The sequence below is a fragment of the Cylas formicarius genome, unplaced genomic scaffold (genome assembly GCF_029955315.1).
Source record: "Cylas formicarius isolate icCylForm1 unplaced genomic scaffold, icCylForm1.1 PGA_scaffold_8__14_contigs__length_24414737, whole genome shotgun sequence".
NCBI classification, from domain to species: domain Eukaryota; kingdom Metazoa; phylum Arthropoda; class Insecta; order Coleoptera; family Brentidae; genus Cylas; species Cylas formicarius.
In genome coordinates this window covers 1,534,181-1,558,424 of record NW_026844361.1, presented here as the reverse complement: position 1 = coordinate 1,558,424, position 24,244 = coordinate 1,534,181, and the positions used below count along the sequence as shown (strand labels likewise).

General features: G+C 36.5%; 1 protein-coding gene across 1 annotated transcript; it reads left to right on the top strand.

The window, feature by feature from the left end:
• The first annotated feature begins 93 nt into the window (after positions 1–93).
• LOC132706263 (serine/threonine-protein kinase 16) lies at positions 94–1,481 on the top strand. Its single transcript, XM_060677497.1, has 5 exons — positions 94–280; positions 333–772; positions 820–974; positions 1,028–1,162; positions 1,217–1,481. The coding sequence occupies exons 1-5, from the start codon at positions 171–173 to the stop codon at positions 1,331–1,333; spliced, it is 957 nt and encodes a 318-aa protein (XP_060533480.1). The 5' UTR covers positions 94–170; the 3' UTR covers positions 1,334–1,481.
• Positions 1,482–24,244: the final 22,763 nt, after the last annotated feature.

Below are 24,244 nucleotides of genomic sequence, written 5' to 3'. Positions count from 1 at the left end.
ATTAACCACATTGCTACAATCATTCGGCCATTTTGATTATTATTGCTCACCATGATTTAAAGAAGAAGAAATGACTGACAAGAGTGTATTTAATGATAGAAAGTCTGTTCCAAAAAATGTGAGGTTAAATATAATAAATAACATATTGTTATTAATTGCAAATAAGAACTATGAACACATTGGGCTTAAGCATGCTTTTAAAGATGGGTTGCATCTGTACTAGGGAGACGGTGGACATAAATGGTGTAAAATACGTTATCAAAGAGAGACTCGGCGAAGGGTGAGTAGTTCGCGTCGTGCGAGCGAGTTTTCATTGCATTAAAAATATGTAGAGGATTTTCGTGCGTGGACTTGGTAGAAAACACGTCGACCAAGAAGAAATACGCTTTGAAACGCATAACTTGCCACGGCATAGAGGATCAAAAGATAACAATTGAAGAGATTGGTTACCACAAAAAGCTCAGACATCCGAACATAATTGAACTGATTGATTCTGTTATCAAAGGTTCGGCGGATATAGTTGTCCAAACGACGTCAGAAGCGTTCCTTGTGCTTCCTTATTATCCCAGGGGCACACTGCATGATTACTTGACTATCAGGTCATTTTCTAAAAAGTTTTTGGAGGTTAGGGACATTGTGAGGCTGTTTTTAGAGATTTCCGACGCAGTAAGGTATATGCACAGCTACATTCCGGAGCCGATAGCTCACAGGGACCTGAAAACCGGCAATGTTTGCCTGACGGATAATATGGACCCTATTTTAATGGATTTAGGTAAACAGAATGTCAATGTTGGTTGTATCTGAGTCTGATGGTTGTAGGATCGTGCGCCCCGGCCAAAGTGCAAATATGTGGGGCGCAGGATGCTCAAAAGTTACAGGATGTTGCTTCCGAAAGGTGCTCAATGACATATAGGGCTCCAGAGCTATTTCATGTTGAGAGCTATTGTGTAATTGATCAGAGGACAGATATTTGGGTATATACCACTTTATGTTGAAGTTTAAGGAGCATTAATTCTTACGTCTTCAGAGTCTGGGTTGTATACTTTATGCCTTGCTGTATTTTAAATCTCCATATGATGTAGTTTATGAGAGGGGTGATTCTGTGAACCTCGCTGTAATATCGGGGGTTATTCATTTTCCGGAAGACTCGCCGTTTGATAAGGTAGAATTTTAGGAACATGATTTTGGTTGTGATGTTTAGTTTTGATCGTTTCAGAACCTGCATGATCTGATCCTTTTTATATTGAAATCGAACCCCACGGAGAGGCCTTTCATAGATGACGTCATAGCTAAAGTCACCGAGTTTCAAAGAAAAGTCGAGAACGCCGTGTAAATTCGGGTCAATATACTTTTAAAATATTTTTTTTTTTGTACCATTGTAAATAAGTCACCCTTTTTGGAATTTTTATATTGTTAGATTGCAAGTTTCTTGCATATGCTGTCGCCTTTACACCGACATTTGCATATTACAGTGACGCTGCCGCCTGTACAAATAAACAATAAATTTAATTTATTTAATATATTAATAATTTTTAAAAATAATTTTAATTTAGTTTTCTTTAATTTCAATCAGGAAACAGCCGCTGAACTTAGCTCTCTAAGTAATCACAGCAATCTGTCGTTAGCACGCCCGTCAAACCCACAAGAAACTAACACTAAAAATAATTGAGAATATAATTTTTTTTAATCATTTATGTTCTTACGAAGGTAAAAATTCTGGGGCAAAGTTCACCAACTGACCAGATATTTTTCATGGTTTATCTAAAATTAACGCAATTTTGACCGCGGTATCAATGTCATCAGCCCACTGCACAGAAGGCATGTCTGCGGTTCTGCATTTTAATTACCAAACTGGAAACGATTGGAGATGTATTGGAAGCTTTCCACTACTTTTCTCTGTGATTTGAATTGAAGCACAAGAGAATTAAAATATCTAATGAAGCAGCGCCATCTCTTGCCAAGTAGCTTAACGAAGACACTGTCAGCTAGACTACAATGATTATGAGTGGATCGTGTTTTAATATGTCGTACATATAGCTACGACAGATATAGAGGGCTTGTTTATGCTGATAATACAGAAACTTATAAAGCATCTATGAAAAAAATGTTGAGACTTTCCATTCAACATGCGCGAGATATCGATTTAAAGCAATTGCCATGCGCCCAGCGTTGCCAGCTCTAAGAAAATTTTCCTATTTTCGGGAAATTAGAAGAAACGACGTGAGTTCTAGGAAAATTTTAGAGGTTGCGAAAAAAATATCCTAAAATATAAATACCAAGCTAAAAGACAATTAGTGAAAATAATTTCTAATTAAATATTTAGAAAAGAGTTTTGCTACTAGAAAAATTCAAAATAATGTAGAAGAATTTAATAGAATGCTGTTAAGTATTTTCAGATAGCTTTAAGAAAACAAGCACACTCTTCTTCTTTTTAGACCAGGTGCATGAGTCTTCATCAATGATAATTTGGAATCTACAGAAATAATTCTTAAACAATCACATGATTCAGGAATAAAAATATATTTAAAATTCCTTTATTGAATTAAATCGTGAACTGTAATCTGACTATCGCAAAATTCGTTTGTGGCACACAAAATTTAATTAGATTGAATTTAAAAGCTCATCTCCTTTAGATTCTAATGACCTGCTCAAGTTGAAAATATTAGAAAATATTGCTCATGTTTGAGAATTGTAGAAAATATGTATTATTTAGGTAAGAAGTGGAGGACTCAGATGCTCTTTGCAATGACTCTAAAAGTTTTTGGGATTGTGTATAAGATAAAAGCCGGGGAATCTGGTTGGTCATATATTTACTAGTACTAATGTTCAGAGAGTATTTTCTTCATTAAATTAAAACCAAGCAAAACTAAAGTGAAGACACATGAATTAATGGGACCGTTAGGTGTATACAAAAATAATGTTTTCTAAAAAGATGTTGTGTTACAACCTTGAGATTGAAAACTAGTTTTTCGCCAAAATAGGAACTAAAATATCTTATGAAAAGTTTTGATGGATTGGCCAAAATAATCAGCTGTGACTCTGTATTTTGTGTTCAATTGTTACACCTATATAAAGTGTTGATGCTTCTCCCTCTCCTTCGCGGCCGGCGCCGGGAAAAAATCGAGTATGTTGGTTTGCATACCGCATAAAACTAAACATAAACCCCCGGCCTTGAAAGGACACCCTTTCAAACACATTACACTACTACTGCTGAATTTGTAGGTAATGGACAAATCTTCGCAAAGGAGCGCTTTAAGTTGCCTCTCCGGGTCCTAATTGTAGCTACTCTGCAAATTCCATCCTTCCCTGGATGCAAATCTTCGATCCTCCCCAACAACCATTTGCATGGAGGAAGATTGTCCTCTTTGATCAGCACTAGATCATTCTTCTTTAGGGTAAAAAAGGTATAAAATCGTTCGTAAGTTAATAGTGCGTTACTAGCGACACGTTTCAGATGGAATTTAATTGCCTTAATACCGGCCTCCCACAATCCACCAAAATGAGGTGAATGGGGTGGAATGAATTGTTGCAGGGCGATAAGCACAAGCGAAATTCGTTATTTGTATCAACGTTTGCCAATAAAATAAGTACGTACAAAATAACCGGCCGTTTATTATACAGAAGTTACAACACACAACCTTTCACATGACGCCCACACGACAGTCAAGTACAGAGACAAGAGAATCAAAATATCTACGGTACTGAGAGGCAAAGATAAAGAGACGTAAACGCAATATGTATTGCATATTACTTATACAAATAAATGTACCTAACACGCAAAGTATTGTATTCCAACATTCTCCCTCAATATTTGCGTTACATAGGCGAGTACAATAAGATACGACATTTTAGTCCCATTTTAAGCTAAATTACAGCTAAATCATTGCAAGCTTAGTTTACCACATAAATATAAGTGTTTATTACTAGCCAGACCTTTTGTAAGTAAGTCGGCTACCAAGTCATTAGTTGACATGTATAGAAAAGTAACACTACCATCTCTAACTTTTTCTCGTAAGAAATGGTATTTAACATGTATATGTTTTGTACGCTTGTGAAATATTTGATTTTGGGCTAATTTTATGGCACTTTGATTGTCATTATATACTCTACATGCCTGTGATACATTTAAAAATTGACACTCACTATTAGTAGTGAAGAGCTCATGAATCAAAGATTTTAAATACAATGCCTCTTTTGTAGCCTCACACATACCTATATATTCTGCCTCTGTTGAGCTGAGTCTTTTGTTTCCTGCTTTCCCACGATATTGGGCCACTGGTTAAACAAAATACATAACCATAGTATGACTTACGATCTAGACTATCGTTGGCCCAATCAGAATCAACAAATCCTAACAAACCCGTGCGGCTTTGCCTAAACACGATACCAACATTTTTTGTGCCTTTCAAATACCTAAGTACCCTCTTAGCTGCTAGCCAATGTTCCTTAGTGTGATTTATATTAAACTGACTCAGATAAGACACAGGAAAACAAATATCAGGTCGAGTACAAACACACATAATAGAACCGATTAACTGTTGATAGGGAGCATGATAGTAGTCTCTACAATTAGAGAATTTTTTACTACAGTACTACAGTCAGTCATTTGAAAATGTTCAAGCAATTTAGTTATATATTGCTCCTGACTTAATTTTAATTCATTTTTGGTACGATTTCTTTCTATTTTCATGCCTAGACAGTAAGATATAGGCCCCAAGTCTTTGATTTCAAAGTTTTTATGCAATTCCGATTTTAGCACTCTAATTTCTTCGAAATTATTATAAACAAGAAAAAATCGTCAACATACAGAGCCACGATGACAATGGAGTTATCTGTAACTTTAAAATACAAACAGGGTTCAATCTCAGACTGCACAAAGTCTAATTTTTGCAAAACTCTCTTTTTTCTTTCTCTTTAACAAGGAAACTTTATTTTCTAAACCAGGCTCCTCGAAGCCATCAGGTTGACACATATATATTGTTTCATTCAGGTCACCATTAAGGAATGCAGTTTCAACGTCAAGATGATCAGCTTCAAGATTCAATTCAGCTGCCATTGCAAACAAAAGTCTCAAACTAGAAAAACGGACAACAGGGGAAAAGGTTTCAGTATAATCAACTCCATATTTTTGAGTAAACCCCATTTGCCACCAAACGAGCTCTATATGTTGCAATTTGGCCGCTCTGATCACTTTTGATTTTAAACACCCACTTATTTCTAACAATATTGGTGTTAGCTGGCCTGTCAACTAATTCCCAAGCATTATTCTGTCTAAAAGTATTAAGCTCCCTTTGGATAGCTAGAATCCATTGACCTTTATTTGGTGTAGACAATGCTCCGGAAACAGTCTCTGGCTCTGACTCTACATTTAAAGATAACATAGCAAAATCAATATCTGAATCAGATGAGTCGGTCAAAACATATTCGTTAAAAAACGTCGGCTTACGAGAGATTCTTTTTGGGTACCTTCGGTCCTCAGTAACATTCACATCACCATCAGGAACCTGTTGCACATCACTCATTCGCCGTTCCACAGCACCTGCCTGTCCAATTACAGCAACTGTCCCGTCATCATACGGTACACCATTTTTCTCCAATTTTTCTGGGGAACTTGCTGAAGAACTGTCTTCTTTGTCAACTAGAGTTCTCTCTGCATCTTCAAAAAGTTCGCTCTCGGAAACATCACTTGCCGCATCATTAGTCTGCCGAAGAAGTTCTACAATACCATTTTTGCGGTCCATTCCAACTTCTGCACCCTCCAGTGGCATGGTAATAACGCCGATGTTCTGAGAACTTGCTTGATGTTCTAAACTCACAGTTTTCTGTTCCAAAAATATCACATCTCTTGCAATTCGAAGTTTGTGAGTAATGGGGTCAATTAATCTATATCCTGCAGTTACATCAGAATAGCCAACAAATATATATTTCTTGCTTTTCTGTTCCAGTTTCCCTCGTTTTCCATCAGGGTCACGAACAAAGGCTGTACAGCCAAACACTCTAAGGTGACCAAAATCAACCTTCTTGCCTGTCCATTTTTCCTCTGGAGTTTCTCCCTTGATCCTTTTAGTTGGTGATCTATTTATAAGATAGACAGCCGTGTTCGCCGCCTCCGCCCACATCTGGCTTGGACAATTTGTATCAAACATCATTGAGCGCACCTTATCCATTATTGTGCGGTTGTAACGTTCGGCTACACCATTTTGTTCCGGTGTATAAGGAACCGTCAGCTCATGTTTTATACCTCTTTGTTTTAAAAACTTGTCCAAATTCTGATTGCAGTATTCACCACCATTATCAGTTCGTAATATTTTTATTTTTCTTTCTGTTTCATTTTCGACTTGAACACAAAACTCTTTAAAGCAATCTGCAACTTCATCTTTACTTTTAAGAAAATAACAGAAAACTTTTCTTGTGTTATCGTCAATTAGTGTAAAAATATATCTAGCACCACTCCAGGACTTTATTTCTATAGGTCCCATTACATCTGAGTGGATTAAGTCTAATTTATTCGCAGCAACCCCATTATTTTTATTTTTGGGGAACGGTTTCTTCGAATGCTTACCTTTAATGCAACTTTCACACAAGGATGGAGGTTGAGTATCACAATAGCTAATTCCTGAGGCCAAACCTTCTTTCAACAACTTCATGCTAAAATGATTAAGATGACCTAATCTTTTGTGCCACAGCATTTGCGATTCCATGACTTCTGCAGTATTTGCACAGATGTCACTTTCTGGTATTGTATCAAGTCTGTACAAACCATCCACATTACTTGCTGTTGCTATCAACTCTTCCCTGTTAGTGAATTCTTTGCAATTAAATATTCGGCAACCCTGCGAATCAAAAGATACACTAAAACCCTTTGAAATTAGTGAATTAACACTTAATAAATTCATAGCCAGGTTAGGAACATATTTTATATCCGAAATGCGTCTTTCGCTGCCATTCTGCTGCAACTTGACAACTGCATCTCCCGTTCCGGCAACAGACAACCTAGCATTGTCAGCAACTATAATTTCCTGTCCTTTATTTTTGTCAGAGAGCACAGGTAACAATGCACTATTACCAGTCATATGAGAAGTAGCTCCACTATCAATATACCATACATTTGGTAAAATATGTCTTTCACTTATATTAAAAGCTGCAAACAAAGCTTTGTTGCTATTCATGTTTTTAACTTTTGCATGATGAAAGTTATTTTGATGGTTATATTGTTTCTGGGTAAACTGATTTTTATAGTGCCCCTTAGAGCGACATCTCCAGCACCAAGGAGTCCTTTTACCTGTTTTTGATATCAGTGCTCTGTCTCCATTTGAGCATTTACCATTCTGCCATTTTTTATCTTGCAGGAGCTTGGTCTTTACAAAATCTGAGGTTATGTCAGTTCCAGAACTTTCAAGTGCCATCACCATCGGGTCATAATCTTCAGTGAGCCCTTGGAGCATAACAACACCTAAAAACTCATCATCAATAGGTCGACCCATCGAATTAAGTTGTTGCGAGAGAGACATAATTTCATTAACATAATCCTTCATTGTATCATAATTACTCAACTTAATGGAACACAGATTCCTTAAAAGGCGCAGACGTCGATGAAGTCCCTTGTCTTCAAAGGCTTTTTCGAGAGCCTTCCAAGCTTCTATCGATGTTTTCGCCTGCATCACGTGCGGGTACGTTGACTTGTCCAAGGAAAGAATTATTTTGGATAACGCTTTTTCTTCCTTACGTGCTGCCTCCCGGCGTGCTGCAACCGCTGCTGGAGCTTCGTCAGTAGTCGCGAAAGTAACCATCTGCCCCATCACACATTCCCAAAGACCATCATGTTTCAACAGAGCAGTGATTTGAAATCGCCAGTCGCTATAATTTTCTCGACCTTTCAATTTTTTGATCGCAGAAAATGCGGAACCTACATCGGCAGCCATTTTGAATAAACGACACAAACGACAAAAAAAAATTGGCAACGCAATAGTCAAAGCCCTGGGCCCATAACCTGTTGCAGGGCGATAAGCACAAGCGAAATTCGTTACTTGTATCAACGTTTGCCAATAAAATAAGTACGTACAAAATAACCGGCCGTTTATTATACAGAAGTTACAACACACAACCTTTCACATGACGCCCACACGACAGTCAAGTACAGAGACAAGAGAATCAAAATATCTACGGTACTGAGAGGCAAAGATAAAGAGACGTAAACGCAATATGTATTGCATATTACTTATACAAATAAATGTACCTAACACGCAAAGTATTGTATTCCAACATGAATGACCAAGAAACACCATCATTTTCTATAGATTCAGTCAAAAGCTCCTTATTTTCTCTCAAAAATAGACCAAGTTGGATAAGTTCTTGATTCGCTCCTATAAAATTACTCCCGTTATCTGAGTATATTTGAGTAGGCTTTCCACGACGTGATGCAAAGCGTCTTAAGGCTGCCAAAAAGGCTTCAGTAGTTAAATCTGCTACTAATTCTAGATGGATGGCATGCGTGGTAAAACAAACAAAGACACAGATATAACCCTTTGTCACCTTGAAACCACGCCCTTGTCTGTCTCGAATCGAAAATGGTCCTGCGTAATCTACCCCGGTTATAAAAAATGGAGGGGCTGGATTTACACGTGTACTAGGTAGATTTCCCATTAACGGACTGATTGAACGTGGGTTAGCTCTAAAACATTTTATACATTCATAATATACCTTACGTGCTATGTTTCGTCCAGCTATGGGCCAATATTTTTCGCGAATACTAGACAATAAAAGTTGAGGACCCGCATGTAATAATTGTTGATGTTGACGTATAAAAAGCAACTTGGTAAATTCTTGCTTTGATGATAAAACGATTGGATATTTTTTATCAAACCCAAAATTTGAGTTAGTAAGCCTACCACCTACTCGTAAAATGCCGTCAAAATCGAGGAAGGGATGTAACTTAAATACTTTACTACATTTGTCAATTTTTAAATTGCTCTCAAGTGCTAAAATTTCTTTACTAAAAGATTGGCTTTGCGAAAGCTTGATAAGATAATTTAAAGCATTACAAATTTCCTTATATGTTAAGACACCTCCATTTCGAAACTCCTTTGATTTAAGAGCATTTTCCTTAAATCTAAAACAATAGGCAATTATACGTTCAAGTTTGGATAAACTTGAACAATTTTTTAAGTCAATGGAATCTTGAATTGAGCATATTTGCGTTTGTACAACTACCTTTCTTAATTCTGGTAAAATTTCTTCTGTGTTGCACATCTTAGGCCAAAAATCTTCCGACTGTTTGAGCCAATCTGGCCCTGACCAATAAAGTTCAAGCGACAGTAAATCCGTTGGTTTAGCCCCGCGCGACACATAATCTGCCGGGTTCTCTTGAGTCGGTACATGTCTCCAATTTCCTACATTCGATAATTCTTGAATTTCGGAAACGCGATTTGCCACATAAACTTGTAATAGATTAGACGGTTTGTTTAACCACCCTAAAACAACCGTAGAATCAGACCAAAAAATAGATTTATCGACTTGTATATTAAGTGACGTCGTAACCTTACTCTTCAATCTCGCTAACAATAGCGCAGCCATTAATTCCAGCCTAGGAATAGTCTGAACCTTTAATGGTGCCACCTTTGATTTTGCACAAATGAGCTTGACTAAGATTTCATGCCTTTTATTACGTGTCTTCACATACACGCACGCACCATAGGCATATGCCGATGCATCCGAAAATCCATGAAGCTCAGTATAAATTGCATTTTTACACGTTACCTGTCGTTCTATGTTAAGCTCATTCAGTGAAGGTAAGTCATCACGAAAAAGTAACCATCGGGTGTGTAAAGATTCTGGTAAGGAACTATCCCAGTCTATCCTTTCTAACCAGATATCGCGTCAAATAATTTTTGCTAATATAATACACGCGCTTAATAACCCGAGGGGGTCAAAAATTTGCGATATTTCGGAGAGAACCGTCCGTTTTGTCACAGATTTGTTGGAAATATTCCCTATCCTGTACGAAAGCGTATCTTCCCTACCGTTCCAAATTAAGCCTAATGTTTTCGTATTTTCGTTTGCACCCAAATCTAAAATATCTGTTTTATCGGCCGTTTCAATTTTATCCAGGATTTTTGAACTGTTCGATACCCACTTACGCAAATGAAAACCCGATTTGCTAAGAATTTTCGAAACGTTGTTTGCTAACTTTATTGCTTTCTCCACGCTATCAGCACCAGTCAGCATATCATCAACATAGAAATCTTTTTTGATAACTTGCGAAGCGTCGGCGCATTCCGTTTCACATTCTATACCAATTTGATAAAGACATCTAGTTGCTAGATATGATGCAGATTTCGTACCATAAGTGATGGTTTGCAGCTCGTAAGTATCTATAGAGTTGTTTAGATCATCTCTCCATAAAATGCGTTGAAAACACGTTTGTTCCGGGTTTACGCGGCACATCCTATACATTTTTTCAACATCCGCGGCAATCACAAAATTATGATTTTGATATCGCAAGAGAATCGAGAAAATGTCTGATTGGATATTGGGACCATTCATTTGAAAATCGTTAAATGAGTACCCAGTAGTCGTAGGACATGATGCATCAAACACCGTCCTGAGTCTTGTGGTTACGCTATTTTCATTAATGACGCCGTGATGTGGCATATAGTAACTAATTTTGGAACTATCATGATCATTTATCTTAATCATATGTCCCAAAGATCTGTACTCGCTCATGAATTTGAAGTATTGGATTTTAAAAGTTTGATTACGTATAAATTTTCGCTCTAATGTAATCAAACGCTTTTCCGCGGCCTCATATGATTCACCTAATTTTTCCGGACTATCTGCTAAAGGAATAGTTACTACAAACCGACCATTTGCATTGCGGGTAACAGTTTCCACGAAGTGATTTTCACAGATACTTCCTTCAAGACCATGGCTTGACCGCAGGAAACTCTTCAATCTCCCAAAACTTCGATAATCTACTATCTATGTCCGCGTTCACTAAATTACATTGGACAATTTGATTACAATTTTCTGAAACCCGCCCTGATATGATCCATCCAAAATTTGTTTTTTGTAAATAAGGACCGTTGTGATCTAGTTTAATTTGACCCACGCATATTACCTTCCAAAAACAATCCGCTCCGATTAACATATCTATATCCCCTGGTATGTCAAAGCTTGGATCGGCTAATTTTATATCGCGCGGAATTTTAAAGGTATTTCTGTTTACTTTAAAGTTGGGCAAATTTCCTGTAATTTGAGGTACGATTAAACAAAAAATTTCTGTTGAAAAACTATTTAGTTTCGACTGTACCCGTACAATACATTTGTGTTTACTTTCAGATAGTGTTTCGTTAAGTCCAGTGACCCTTATATCAATGGGCGCCTTTGCTAATTTAAGTTTTGCACAAAATTTTTCCGTCAAGAATCTGCTTTGTGAACCTACATCAAGTAAGGCGCGAGCAGTGTGAGGTTTATTATTACTATCTAAAATATTTACTGAGACCGTTGCAAGAAGTACTTGGTTAGTATTTATGATACTACGGGAAGATAGATTTACGGTCTCTGGGTTGGAATCATTAATGTTTTTAACTGATCCTTTCGGCCCGTTATCATTGTCGCCTGCATGCAGCAACGTATGATGTTTCATTTTGCAAGTTTTACACGGACCAGAACAGCATTTCCTAATCAAGTGACCCACTCTTAAACAATTCAAACATAGGCGTTTTTTCTTTGCCTGTTCATATCTCTCGTTGACCCTTAATTTTAAAAATTCAGCACAATTTTGAATGTAATGTTCCTTCTCGCAAAATGTACACCTCGGTTGGCCGTGACTATTACCAGAAACAAATGATTTAACTATTCTTTCGCGCTTATTCGATTGCGGCTTATTTGCCTTATTTTGTTCTAAAGATTCGAGAAGATCTGCTCTTTCCCTTAAAAAATTATTTAAATTTTCTAGAGAAGCTGTTTTATATGAAGCTTTAATCTGTTCCCATTTCCTCAGAGTGACGTCATTGAGTTTTGTGGTTATTAAATATATAAGCAATGTATCCCACGAGTCTGTCGGCTCGTTTAACGTGTTCAAAGCTCTAATATGTTTGGCAACGCTGTCTATTAGTTTTCTCAACGCGCCCGCTGATTCAGTGATAATTTTTTCTAGGCTAAAGAGAGCTTTCACATGGTTTTCAATTAAAATGCGACTATTATTAAATCTACTGCAAACTAATTCCCAAGCATTTTCATAATTCGATCCCGAAAACTCTAAGCTAGCTATAATTTCTAACACGGTTGGACCTAAATACGATCGCAAGTAATGATATTTCTGTATATCCGACAAGGTGCAGTTTTTATGAATAAGTGACTCATACGTATCGCGAAATTCCAACCACTTATTATATTCTCCGTTGAAACGCGCTATTTCTATTGTCGGTAGCTTTATGCCGCCAATGTTTTCGCTACCCGATTGTAATGCGTTGCCCCTAGGAATTTCGATCGAGACAGAACTACTAGAAGGCAGAGACGGTCCGCCCCTATTATGATTAACGTTTTCAGAATTTGTGTCAATTAAACGTTTAGCCCTCACTGTGGCCCCGTAGAATGCCGCTTCAAATAACTCACGTTTGTTGATTCGCATTTCAGGATTGTCGGCACCTAGTTCGATTTCACTTTGAAGTTCGTCAAACTCGTCAATGATTTTACATGCCCTTTCAAAACGTTGTTTCAATTTGAGAAATACATTTTGATTGTCAAAAATGCCATTAACATAAGTTTCTTCTACATTTGTAATATATTTCTCGAAAGTAGTAAGTTTAGCTTTGACTGCACTTCTTTTTCTAACGAGTTTTTCTTGTTCCATGATTGTTAACTGACAACTACTCTACGATATGATTAGTAAAACTCGTTGATTCAATTGAGGACAGTTTAAATTGCATGCACTAGGAAAGGCCTAAAGGGAAAACATGGAAAGGACCCACCTCTTTACTCGGTGATTTTATCACGCTTTGCGGCCCGATCCACAATCCGGTCGTGGAACCAAAAATGCTGCGGCTCGATGTACCAAAATATTGCGTTTGAAAATTGGTGGACTGTATTTTCGTTGGTTCAAAAACACTAACGTTATCACTACATAAAACTTTATTCCTCTTACTGCCGAATAGATAACAATAGTAACAGACTAGACAAAAGAAGGAAAAAACATGGTCTCTATTCGTTCACAGCCGACATGCTTCTCCCTGTCCTTCGCGGCCGGCGCCGGGAAAAAATCGAGTATGTTGGGTTGCATACCGCACAAAACTAAACACCATCTGCTCTTTCATTTTTTGTCTATTTTCATAGTTTTTACATAATCACAATCACTTAAATCACTTTATCACCTCAGAAGATTCTACGGCGGATGTTGATAGCGTAGGAGATTTTCAAAGGCAAATATCCTGGGTTAAAAAAACTTTCAAAGGTTGCATGCCCGAACAACAATATACCAATATCTATATTATTCATTATACACACTTTATTTGAAAACTTTTTTACTTATTTATCAGGCCAACAAATACTGATACCTAAAGAATAAATGTGCATTTTTCACATGTTTTTATTAAAATGTAACTATTTTTTTCTGATTTATTTTAATTTGTTTATATGATTTATATAATGTAAAACTGTTCAATTTTATTGCGGCTATTTTGTTGCTATCTCTATATCTACTATTCACACTACTACAGTTCGAATATTTCGATGCAAAGTCGGAGTACGAGCATGCGAGCAACCTAGCGGTATGGGAAAATCAAATCTGCAGGTCCAAATCCAGTTCGGATAACCATGCAATGGCAGCGGGGCTTGCATCAGTAAAGTCTTTCCATTGTCCAGTAAATCTTCTCAGTGGGCAGTCTTGGACTATATGTGTTAATGTTTGCTCTTCAGCTCCACAGTCACATGCTGGATTGTCGGCAATTCCCCATTTGTGCATCTCTGATCTCGTTTTTGCATGTCCAGTTCTAACTCTATTTAATAGGGACCATGTTTTACGAGGTAGTTGCATCCCTGGGAGCTGTTTATTAGGATCTTCTATGTTGTATTGATTAACATTGCTGTTATTCCATACGGATGTCCATGATTCAGAAGCGTCGTAGGTTTTTCCTGGAGCAAGTGCTTCCAAGTTCCATATTGGGGCCCTTGATTTCAGTCGATTCACACAGGGTTCATCGATTACCTTGTGAATAGGCCACGTTCTTGGCTGGTCTGGGTGATTTATCTTTTGCCATTCTTGGAATGTAGCCTGTTGTCTTCGGATTCCTGGGGGAGCGATATTTGATAGTACGTGGAGCCATGGTAAAGGAGTCGACTTCAGTGTCCCTGTTACTACTCTCATGGCTTCATTAAGTTGGGTGTCAATCTTATGTACATGAGAGCTTCTGCCCCATACAGGAGCGCAATACTCCGCTACAGAGTACACAAGTGATTGTGTAGCAGTGCGTAAGGTAGCTACATTTGCTCCCCATGTGGTGCCTGCCAATTTACGTATGATGTTGTTTCGGGTTTTAAGTTTCTGGCATGTCAATTCAAGGTGCTTTTTAAAGGTGAGAGACCTATCGAGGACTACGCCTAGATATTTGAGGTGTTTGTTGTGTTTGACTGGTTCTCCACAAAACGTGACATTTAGTTCTCTGTGCGCCATCCTGTTATTTAAGTGGAAGGCACATGTCTCTGTTTTATTTGGGTTCGGGCGCAGTCTCCATTTTTGGAAGTATTGGTTTAAGGTTTCTAAGTCGGCTGTTATGGTTGTTTTTCCTTCTTCAAGGTGTTTATTTTGAGTGGCTATAGCCATGTCGTCTGCGTAACAAAACTTACGTGACGTAGTATTTGGGGTGTCACTTATGTAAACATTAAAAAGTAGTGGAGCCAGTACTGAGCCTTTAGGGAGACCGTTTTTAATGTTTCTTGATTTGCTACTTGATGTGCCTAAAGTGACCTTGAAATAGCGACCTTTCAGCATTCTTTCCAGTAATCTGGTTAGTTTCATGCAAGGGATCATTTTCATGAGTTTCAGGATCAGCCCATCTATCCACACTGTGTCGTATGCTGCGCTAAGGTCGACAAAGGCCACTGATGTTTTTAGGCCTTTCTGAAACCCTGCTTCTATGTAAAAGGTGAGGGCCAGTACTTGTTCGCAGCAACTACGGTTTGGTCTGAATCCTGCTTGCTCATGCGGTAGATGTTCATTTATAATAGGGCATATTCTGTTGTAGATCATCCGTTCCAATAGTTTATAACAGATGCACAGCAAGGCTATAGGGCGGTAGTTTGCTGGGGTTTCAGGACTTTTTCCCGGTTTGAGGATAGCGAGAGTGTGAGACATTTTAAATTCATTTGGAAGCCGTGCTGCATTCAGTATGTCGTTAAAGAAGTCTTTAATCCATGTTCTTGCTTTTGGGCCTAGGTGTTTAATAAATTCAGGGAAAATGTTGTCGATGCCAGCTGCTTTTCTTAATTTAAGGCTTTTTATAGCAGTGTTCACCTCGTCGTTAGTAAAAGGGGTTGAAAACTGTGCGTCTTCTTGTAACGTATTCCTCTTCTGATCTAGTTCGTTTTGTACTGATGTCATGTCCTCTTTGCTTATGGTTATGCACTCGGCTCTTTCTTTGATGTGTATCGCAATCTCATTTGGCGATACTACTGGTTTGGGGATTGGTATGTGGGTTGCAGCCCCCAGTCGTCTCAATAGGGACCAGCTTTTTCGACTTGAGTGGGTAAAATTCAGGTTTTCTGTAGTTTCTTCCCATCTTTTCCTTCTTTGTTGATTTAGAGATTCCAGCAGTCGACTTCCCACTTGAGGATTATTTGTTTCCCTGTACTCTTGATATAAGTTTTCTGTATCAGAATTCCAGCATGGTATGTAGTGTTTTCTATGTCCCCTGGGAATATTTCTCTTGGTAGACGCAATCATGAGGCAAACAAACCTGGTGTAGTTTCCGACTTTAGGTTGAACAAACCGTATATTTGATTCCATTTCTCTTTTGTATGTAGGCCAGTCCGCTTTCCTGAAGTTCCATCTTGGGTTTTGGACTGATTCTATCAGTGGGACCTGTATACCAATGGTTACAGTGACTGGACGGTGTTGAGTACGAGGGAAACTAGGAAGCACCCTTCTCATATGTGGCAAGGGGGTTCGTTCCTCATCAGTGGAGACAATACATAAGTCAGGGTTGGTATCTGTCTGTCATCGTGCTGAGCGGAAGGTTTTCAGGTCTTTAGCGTCATAAATGAGATATAGATCTTGTTCTTCAATCCATTGAATCAAGGTTTCTCCATTGTCGTCATTAGTATTGTATCCCCAGCTGGTGTGGTGGCTATTGAAATCCCCGAGAAAAATTGTTGGGGTGTTTTCATTTAGGAGTGGAGGATTTGGCCATCTTATGTGAGGTGGTTTATATATTGAGACTATACGTATTTGGGGAAGTTCGATTGTTATTGTTTCTATGTCATTTGCATTGGTCTTCTTTCCCACAGTAAAGTTGTCAAGGTCACTGCGCAGGTATATGATAGATCCGTACGTTTCCGAAAGGATTGCTTCCACTGCTTTGTAACCGGGGACCTTAGCTCTAGTTGAAATTTCGGTTTCATTTGCTAGATGTGTTTCCTGCAATGCAATAACATCAATTTGGCTTTCCCTGGCCACTCTGCCAAGGTGCTCGCATTTGTCACGGCTTATACCCTCTATGTTCAACAGTACGATCATAGAATAGACGTACGAGTATTGTTATTAAGGTGACTTAACACGTAAGACACAAACCGACCCGACATTCGGTATTTCAACTTGATGATAATACACTTTTTTCAGTATTGCAATTAAACCAGTTACGACGCACAAAATAAATACATATACGAATATTTTGATTTTATTTCCTTACTAATCGTGGTTTTTAGGTAGAGGTTATGTTTGATAAAAAAATATTATTTTCCGAAATTGGAGTTTAATTGCATTGTTATCTACTTTTTCAAATAAGTTTACAGGCAATTTAAAAAATATAGTAAGTACATACAAAAGTGCATCTAAAAAATGTAAGGAATAAAGCGTCAAATTTTGGACTACAGTCAAACAATTACTGCGTTCCGGATTTTATGGCTACAGTATATTTATTAAACACTTTATTTGCAAGTTTTTAGTGACTACTATAAAAATAAACCTATATAAGAGCTATCGAATACGAATGGTGCGGGCAGAATCTTGAAGAAATTAATTTAAGGTAGATAATTTTTGCGACGTTTAAAACCCATGGGTCATATCAACATTTTTAGAAATACAGCGTTCAGGTTCAAATTGGTAGGGATAATGGCAACTTTGAAGTTTCGTTTTTAAATCTACAAGTAATTGTAATTGTCGGCGGTTCATTGGCCAGGCACCGGACAGTTAAGGTAAATTGGGATTTCGGTCGGTGAGCGGCCATTGGTCCGCGTTTCGGTGGCCACGATTGGTGCTACTCGGTCACGCTTGCAACAACATTGATAGGTTTCATGGGAGGCGTTTGAGAAAACAAAGACCTACGACGATTTGGTATAAGGGTTAATTGGGAAAAAGGTTTTGAATTTTTAATTTGCTGGTTTCAAGTTTTACGAAATTATTTGAAAGAATATTAAAACAGAAGATGGTAAGATTACTTGGAAAATTATGACATTTTGTCGAAAAATCAGTATGGTTTCAGAGAGAAAAGGTCGACAGAGGATCCAGTAGCTGAATTAGTCGCTAGCATAAACAACCGTATAGACAGAAAAGCTCCATTATTGCGTATATTTCTTGATCACGTACAACTTTTAGCTTGTTTGGACGATAGTGGCTTTAGAGGCAACATACTTGGCCCTGCACTCGTATAATATTTATCTTAACGGGCTTTTCAACTTAAGCATCAAAGAACAGGCTCTGAGTTTTGCTGATTTATAGTACAATAAACTATGCAAAACGTAAACTGAACAGGACTTTAAAACTGTATTGAGTGGGTTTGATAGTACGTTGTTGCCTGTAAATTGTAAGAAAATATTTTTCTTATATTAAAAATCCAAACGACATATAAAGTATCGAGGTATATATCTGGATAGTCACCTAAAGTGGATGTTCAGATTGCATATGTTGTGAAAAAAAAAACGAACTTTTAGTCAGATTAAGCATACCAGCCTAGGGAGGTGCGTCTCTTTATATGGATCAATTAGAAAAAATGCGAAGACAGTGCGGTTCCCAACACAAGAATTATCAGATTTGGCAAAAGTTCTCGACGTGAGTCAAATATTCTGCCAATACGTCAACACAAAAATAAACACACAAAACACAAAAATTAAATTCTTTAAATTTATTTCAAAAGTTTTGGATAACTAAAAATCACGTACACTTGTGCACGATTTCATTGATTCTTGAAATAAGTATTTATTAGTCAATATATAAAAAACGAATCATTTTTAAAAAAACTTGGCTCAATTATTAAATTGTTTATATTTACTGGAACTTAAGACGAACTTTTTTAGTTAAGTGATAATTTTAATACTATCCTTGATTTTTGGTGGTGTTATAAACAATTAATTGTGTTACAAGTTCTTGAAAAATATAATATATTAATATAATAAATAATAACAAATATAATAAAATTAGAATAACTGTATAGTATTTAATGTTTTGGTAAAGATAGTACTATTTATATTAAAAATAAACCGCCGTTTTCTATATAAACATAGGCCCGAGGAATCGACGCGAAAATGATTTTTTATTAACATTTCCGTAACAGACGGAGAAAAAGTTTTGAAATTTTAGCATTTCAGTAACTTTGGCATGTTTTATTTTCAAAAAAACTTCCACAGGCTACTTTAATACTATTTACAAATCTTCTGGGTTCTCCCTGCGTCGGTTGTTTCTTGCTCACGTTTCGCCAATCATCCTGTTGCTTTCTTCAGAGCTTAACTAAATCTGACTCGCATTCTACTCGGTACCTGCTTATATATTGTTTGAGGGAGGCGGAGCTATAGACGAGCATGAAGATTGCCTTGGATGACCGATTCCGATCTTGATGCAGGGTAAAGAGCTGAGCCGTGGTTAAGATTGTTTGTTTCTTTATAGATTTCTATAGATTTTCGGATTTATTACATACAAGAATTTTTGTTTTATCGAATAAGATCTGTTGTACGGATGTGTTGTTTTATCTTAGACGGATCCAAAATTTTGAGAAATTTTTGGACAAGTGGTAAATGTGGCTTTCACGTTATATTTCTAAAGAACTTTTGATACATGATCGGTGATGTGTCGAAGGTCGGTAAGGATAACAGTGGCCAATGTGGGGTTGCCTTGGAACTCATTGTCTTTGGAAGATTTTGGCGAAATGCATTTATAGAAATCATTACTAATGATGACTAGGGCTGATATAGTTTTACGGCTCTGTAAACGAGAGAGTTGATAACAGATGATTTTTGAGCCGGATAGTGATGTGCAAACAGAATGACGCAATGTTAGGTGTGATTTTCTATTGAATATCTGAGAATGGGAGATTATTATTAGTTTCTAATTACATAGGAGGCTTGCTTACAATTAACAAATGCTGATAGCCCTGATTCTTAGTTGCCTATATAAAAAAATGTTTGGAGGATAGTGCGTCATCATTTTTTGCATTGAGATAGTTTCTTTTAAACTCTTTAGTTTGATAAAAATTAAAAAAAAAACAAATTGATTCCATTAGATGTACCTATCACAGAAAAAAATATCTCAATTAGACTCAAACCCAAACAAAATTTCTCGCTTATATTTTTACTGAATTTTAAGACTGAGCATATGCAAAAAGGTAGAAGTTGGATATTTAATTCGAGTCTATCACAATCTCAAATGAACTAATTTATCAATATATGAGAATAAGTCAATATTTTCTTAACCAGCTACTTTCTTTATGTCAAATAAAACAAATTCTAGTTTCATTTAATACTATAAGTGTATCTAAATCTAGAAGAGCGAATTCTTTAAAGTGGAGATAAATTTCTTTATATTATAAAAACAAAACTATACTCAGAAAATGCTCTAATCATAGCAACAAAAAATCATAACGCGCATTGTCAAAGAACTGATAGTGAGTTTCGTAAAATACAAAAAAAAAGAATTACAAAACGCTATTTCCGTAGAATGTGATAGTATTTCATAATATCAACAAAGCAATGTTAGAAATGAATTTTATGATCGCTTAGGATATTTTTTAACTGTTGTTTGAACAGTTACTTAAAAAATAATGTTTATTTTAAATAATGTTCCTTTTTAGCAATATTTTGTAACCATATTTTCATTATAATTATTAATTATTTTTAATAAAATATTTCAGGGTCAAATTTAAAGTCGTTCATTAAAGCTTTTTTATTGCTTAAACCACCCTTTAAATTAAATTTATTAACGCTTTAAATGAGTATGAGTATGAGTAACACAATGATGTACCTACATACTTAGTTTATTTTAAATGTGTGAAACTACATGTGCATGTCTTTATTGTTAACCAACCTTTATTTGATATGTCATTGTCCAGCTTGACGTCAAGTTTTGGTTAGTTTTGGAAATAGCGTCATGGAAAATATTGGCTGGTGTTTGTTGTATTGACCTTTTGCAATTTTGACATCGTATTTAATTCAATAACTGAATATTGACTTATTAAAATTTATTCAAACTCGGTACATGAGTTCGTACCGACCCCTTCAAGAAATATTACAACTTTGCTATAACTTGTACACGGGAGCCAATATTTGGCTATCTAAAAATTCACATGGGATTTCTTGTGTTCCGTTCCGTAATACATCACCCTTTCTAAAACCATAGAAGACGCGATTATTCTAATGTGGTTTACACTTTATATATGAAGTAAGTAACGTTTGTTTATAAGCGAAACTGTTTGTTTTTTAACAAATGATCTTGTGCCTATTGAATATATTTAGCTGATTTCTAAACTATAACTCCTTATTAATTTTTGGTTATAAAGTGTATTTTGCTTTTCTAAGCAAAACAAAACCATATTCAAAGCTCTTATAAGCTTGCAAACACTTAAAAAACTCTATTTGCTCCTCAGTGTAAAACACCCAATAACTGATAATATTCATATTGGTGACTGGTGCAAATCGATTAATTGGATAGTTTACACCATCATTGGAAAAAAGTAACTAAATCATCTATTAATTGTAGTTTCATCTGATATCTACCTAAAACATTTCATAAGGTAAGCAACGCCAACGATTTTATAGTTTTTTAATATACACCAATATCGGGATTTTCTTGTGATAATTTCTTTCAATAATGACTTTCCATCTCAATATAACCAACACTCAAAATAGGACGCTACAAAAATCGATTTGAACACTGCAAAATTTACCACACAGATGCTTTCCGACATGATCTACTACAATTGTTTGCACTAGACGACCATATTTGATCCAACCAACCAACATCAAAAGATGTGAGGTTATGATTTCCGCGTATTTGAAGTTTGTACACGGTGTCGGTTAAAATCATTTTAACGCATGGTAAGTTTATTTAGGAGTAAGAAAGTAGAAATAATATAAAATATAGGAAACTTCCCTTGTTTACATTTTGTGTAGCGTGTAATATGGAATATTCCATATCACCCGCCCTATTGCCATTCCATATTATTCGCTGAGAATAAAGTAAGGGATCTTTTTTATTTCCAGAAATAATGGCTACTCCCTTAGAGAAAAAGCGAAAACAATGGAGTAGGAAAAATATGTCAAATGTCATTGAATCAGTTAGAAACAAAAATATTTATTTATTTATTTAGCAACAGCAAACAAAATTAAAGTTGCACGCACAACACTTTTTCGCGTCTGTAACATCGAAGGGCCTCCAGAAATTGTTAGTAACATGAAGTTGGGTAAAAAAATAAATTTTCTCGGTGGAGTTAAAAGGGGAACTAGTTCGATATTTACTTAAATCGGATCAGAAGTTTTTTGGTCTGACAAGAAAGGATGTCCGATCTTTAGCATTTCAACTTGCTAAACGTAATAATATACCACATACATTGTCCTTGGCGGCAAAAGAATGTTTTTATGACAATCTCAGTAATTATAATGTAAATAATTTCTGTCAAATGAGATGCTTTATGTTTTTTATGGGTTTCTACTTACTGCTTAACATGTCAATAATTAAGAAAAATAGTAATTTTTTAGTAATTTTTTAACATTATTGATGAATATTTTATAAAAGTAAAGTGATAATAATCAATATTTTAAAACAGAGAAGGATATTACAATAGATATACTGATAATGTCTATGGTATTGTAAGAAAACTAATATAAATTAAGAAAAACAACGAACTTTTTTTACTTCAATAATAACCCGTAGAGTGAAGATGCCTACCAAAATTGAATTTCTTTTTAGTTTTGAATTCCTTTATTCATGTTTTAGATTAGGATAAAGATTTTGAGATGCGGTTTTCACTGAGTTGTTGGGCTCTTATGTGACTATCTAATAATTAAAAAAATCATATCGGAGCATTTTTTTTTCAGAAAATTATTAGTTTTGCTATTATGTCAGAAAACGCCACTTTCCTTTTAGAGAGCAAAAAGCATCTCACAAAAAAAAGAATTTGTCTCAGCTTTAAAACAGTGTTCACTCTTCTTCTCCTTAAGGTACCAACTCCATTCAATGAAGATCGGCAACTGTCCTGGCAAATTCGTTTCGATCTTGCGCACTCCTTAGCAATGTATGGGAGTCTAGGCCTGTCCAATATCTCACGTTCTTTAACCATGAGTCTTGTCTCCGCCCCGGCCCTCGTCTACCATCAATTTGGCCCTCTATTACAAATTTTAGAAATGCATACTTAATGCCCCTCATGATGTGTCCGAGGTAGGCCGTTTTCCTCTTCTTAATGATGTTTATGAGGTCCCGTTCTTTGTTCATTCTTGGTAATACCTCTTCGTTATTTACATGGTCAGTCCAGGGTATTCTCAGCATACGTCGATAAACCCACATATCTAACGAATCTAATTTGTTTAGTGTACTAGTCTTTAGCGTCCACGACTCGACCCATACAATAGCACCGAAAACATATACCATTTAACAAAATTATACCGAATTTGGGTGTTAAGGCTTTTGTCACTTAGCAAGTTTCGCATTTTCAAAAATGTTGCTCTGGCCATTTCTATTCTTGTTCTTATCTCCACATTAGGATTTAGATCGTCTCCAATCCAGCAAACCCAAATATCTAAATTTCTGCACTTTTGATGTAACTGTCCCGCGTATTCTTATGTCCAGAGGCTGGTTCGGGGTTCGGCTTATTATCATCGTTTTTGTCTTTTTTGTATTTATTTGTAGCCCCATGCGGTCAATTACCGTTGCTATTTTATTTATTAGATTTTGAAGACCTTTGGGACTGTCAGCAATTATAACAGTGTCGTCCGCATACCTTAAGTTATTTATTAGTCTTCCGTTAACTCTAATGCCGTCTTCCACTTCTCTCAATGCTTGCTGAAATATTGCTTCGGAGTATTAAACAACATTGGGCTAAGCATGCATTCTTGTCTTACTCCACGTTTAATAGGCACTGTTTTCGTTTCGTGGCTGTCGAGTTTTATTGTTCGTATAAGTTCTGTATGATCTTCATATCTTGTGAGTCAATGCCTTTACTTTCAAGTATTTCTAGCAAATCTCTGTGCTTGACACAGTCGAAGGCTTTTGTGTAATCTATAAAGCACAAATATACATCCTTCCGTTGGTCCCTACATTTTTGCAGTAAGATCGACGGCGCAAACAACGCTTCACGGGTTCCAAGCCCTTCCCGAAAATCCATCTGCTCCTCACTTATATCTTGATCACATTTTCTTTTTATACGATTGTGCAGGACTTTTAGGAATAATTATAACATCTGGCTCATTAGACTGATCATGCGGAACTCGTCGCACTTTTTTGCTCCAGGTTTCTTTGTGATGGGAATGAAGGTCGATTTTATCCAATCTTGTGGCATAACCCCCGTTTTGTAAATGCTGTTAAAGAACTGGACTACAATGTTTAAATTTTCCTTGTTGATAAGCTAAATTAATTCTGGATAGATATTATCTGCGCCAGCCGCTTTCCGGGTTTTAAGACCATCTAAGGCTTTTTCAACTTCGGCCGCGAATATTTCTAGTCCTTGTTCTAGTTGGATCTGATTGTCATAGAAATAGTGATTGTCATAAAAAATGTCTGATACATATTTTACCCAGAGTTCTTTTTCTTTTTATTGGTTGGTTGCCAGCTTGC

Bases quoted from the DNA above. Each gene is read 5' to 3' on its own strand.
- LOC132706263 (XM_060677497.1), top strand. From the start codon at position 171: ATGAACACATTGGGCTTAAGCATGCTTTTAAAGATGGGTTGCATCTGT. The intron at 281-332 runs GTGAGTAGTTCG...AAAAATATGTAG, and splicing joins AAAGAGAGACTCGGCGAAGG to AGGATTTTCGTGCGTGGACT. The intron at 975-1,027 runs GTATATACCACT...TTACGTCTTCAG, and splicing joins ATCAGAGGACAGATATTTGG to AGTCTGGGTTGTATACTTTA.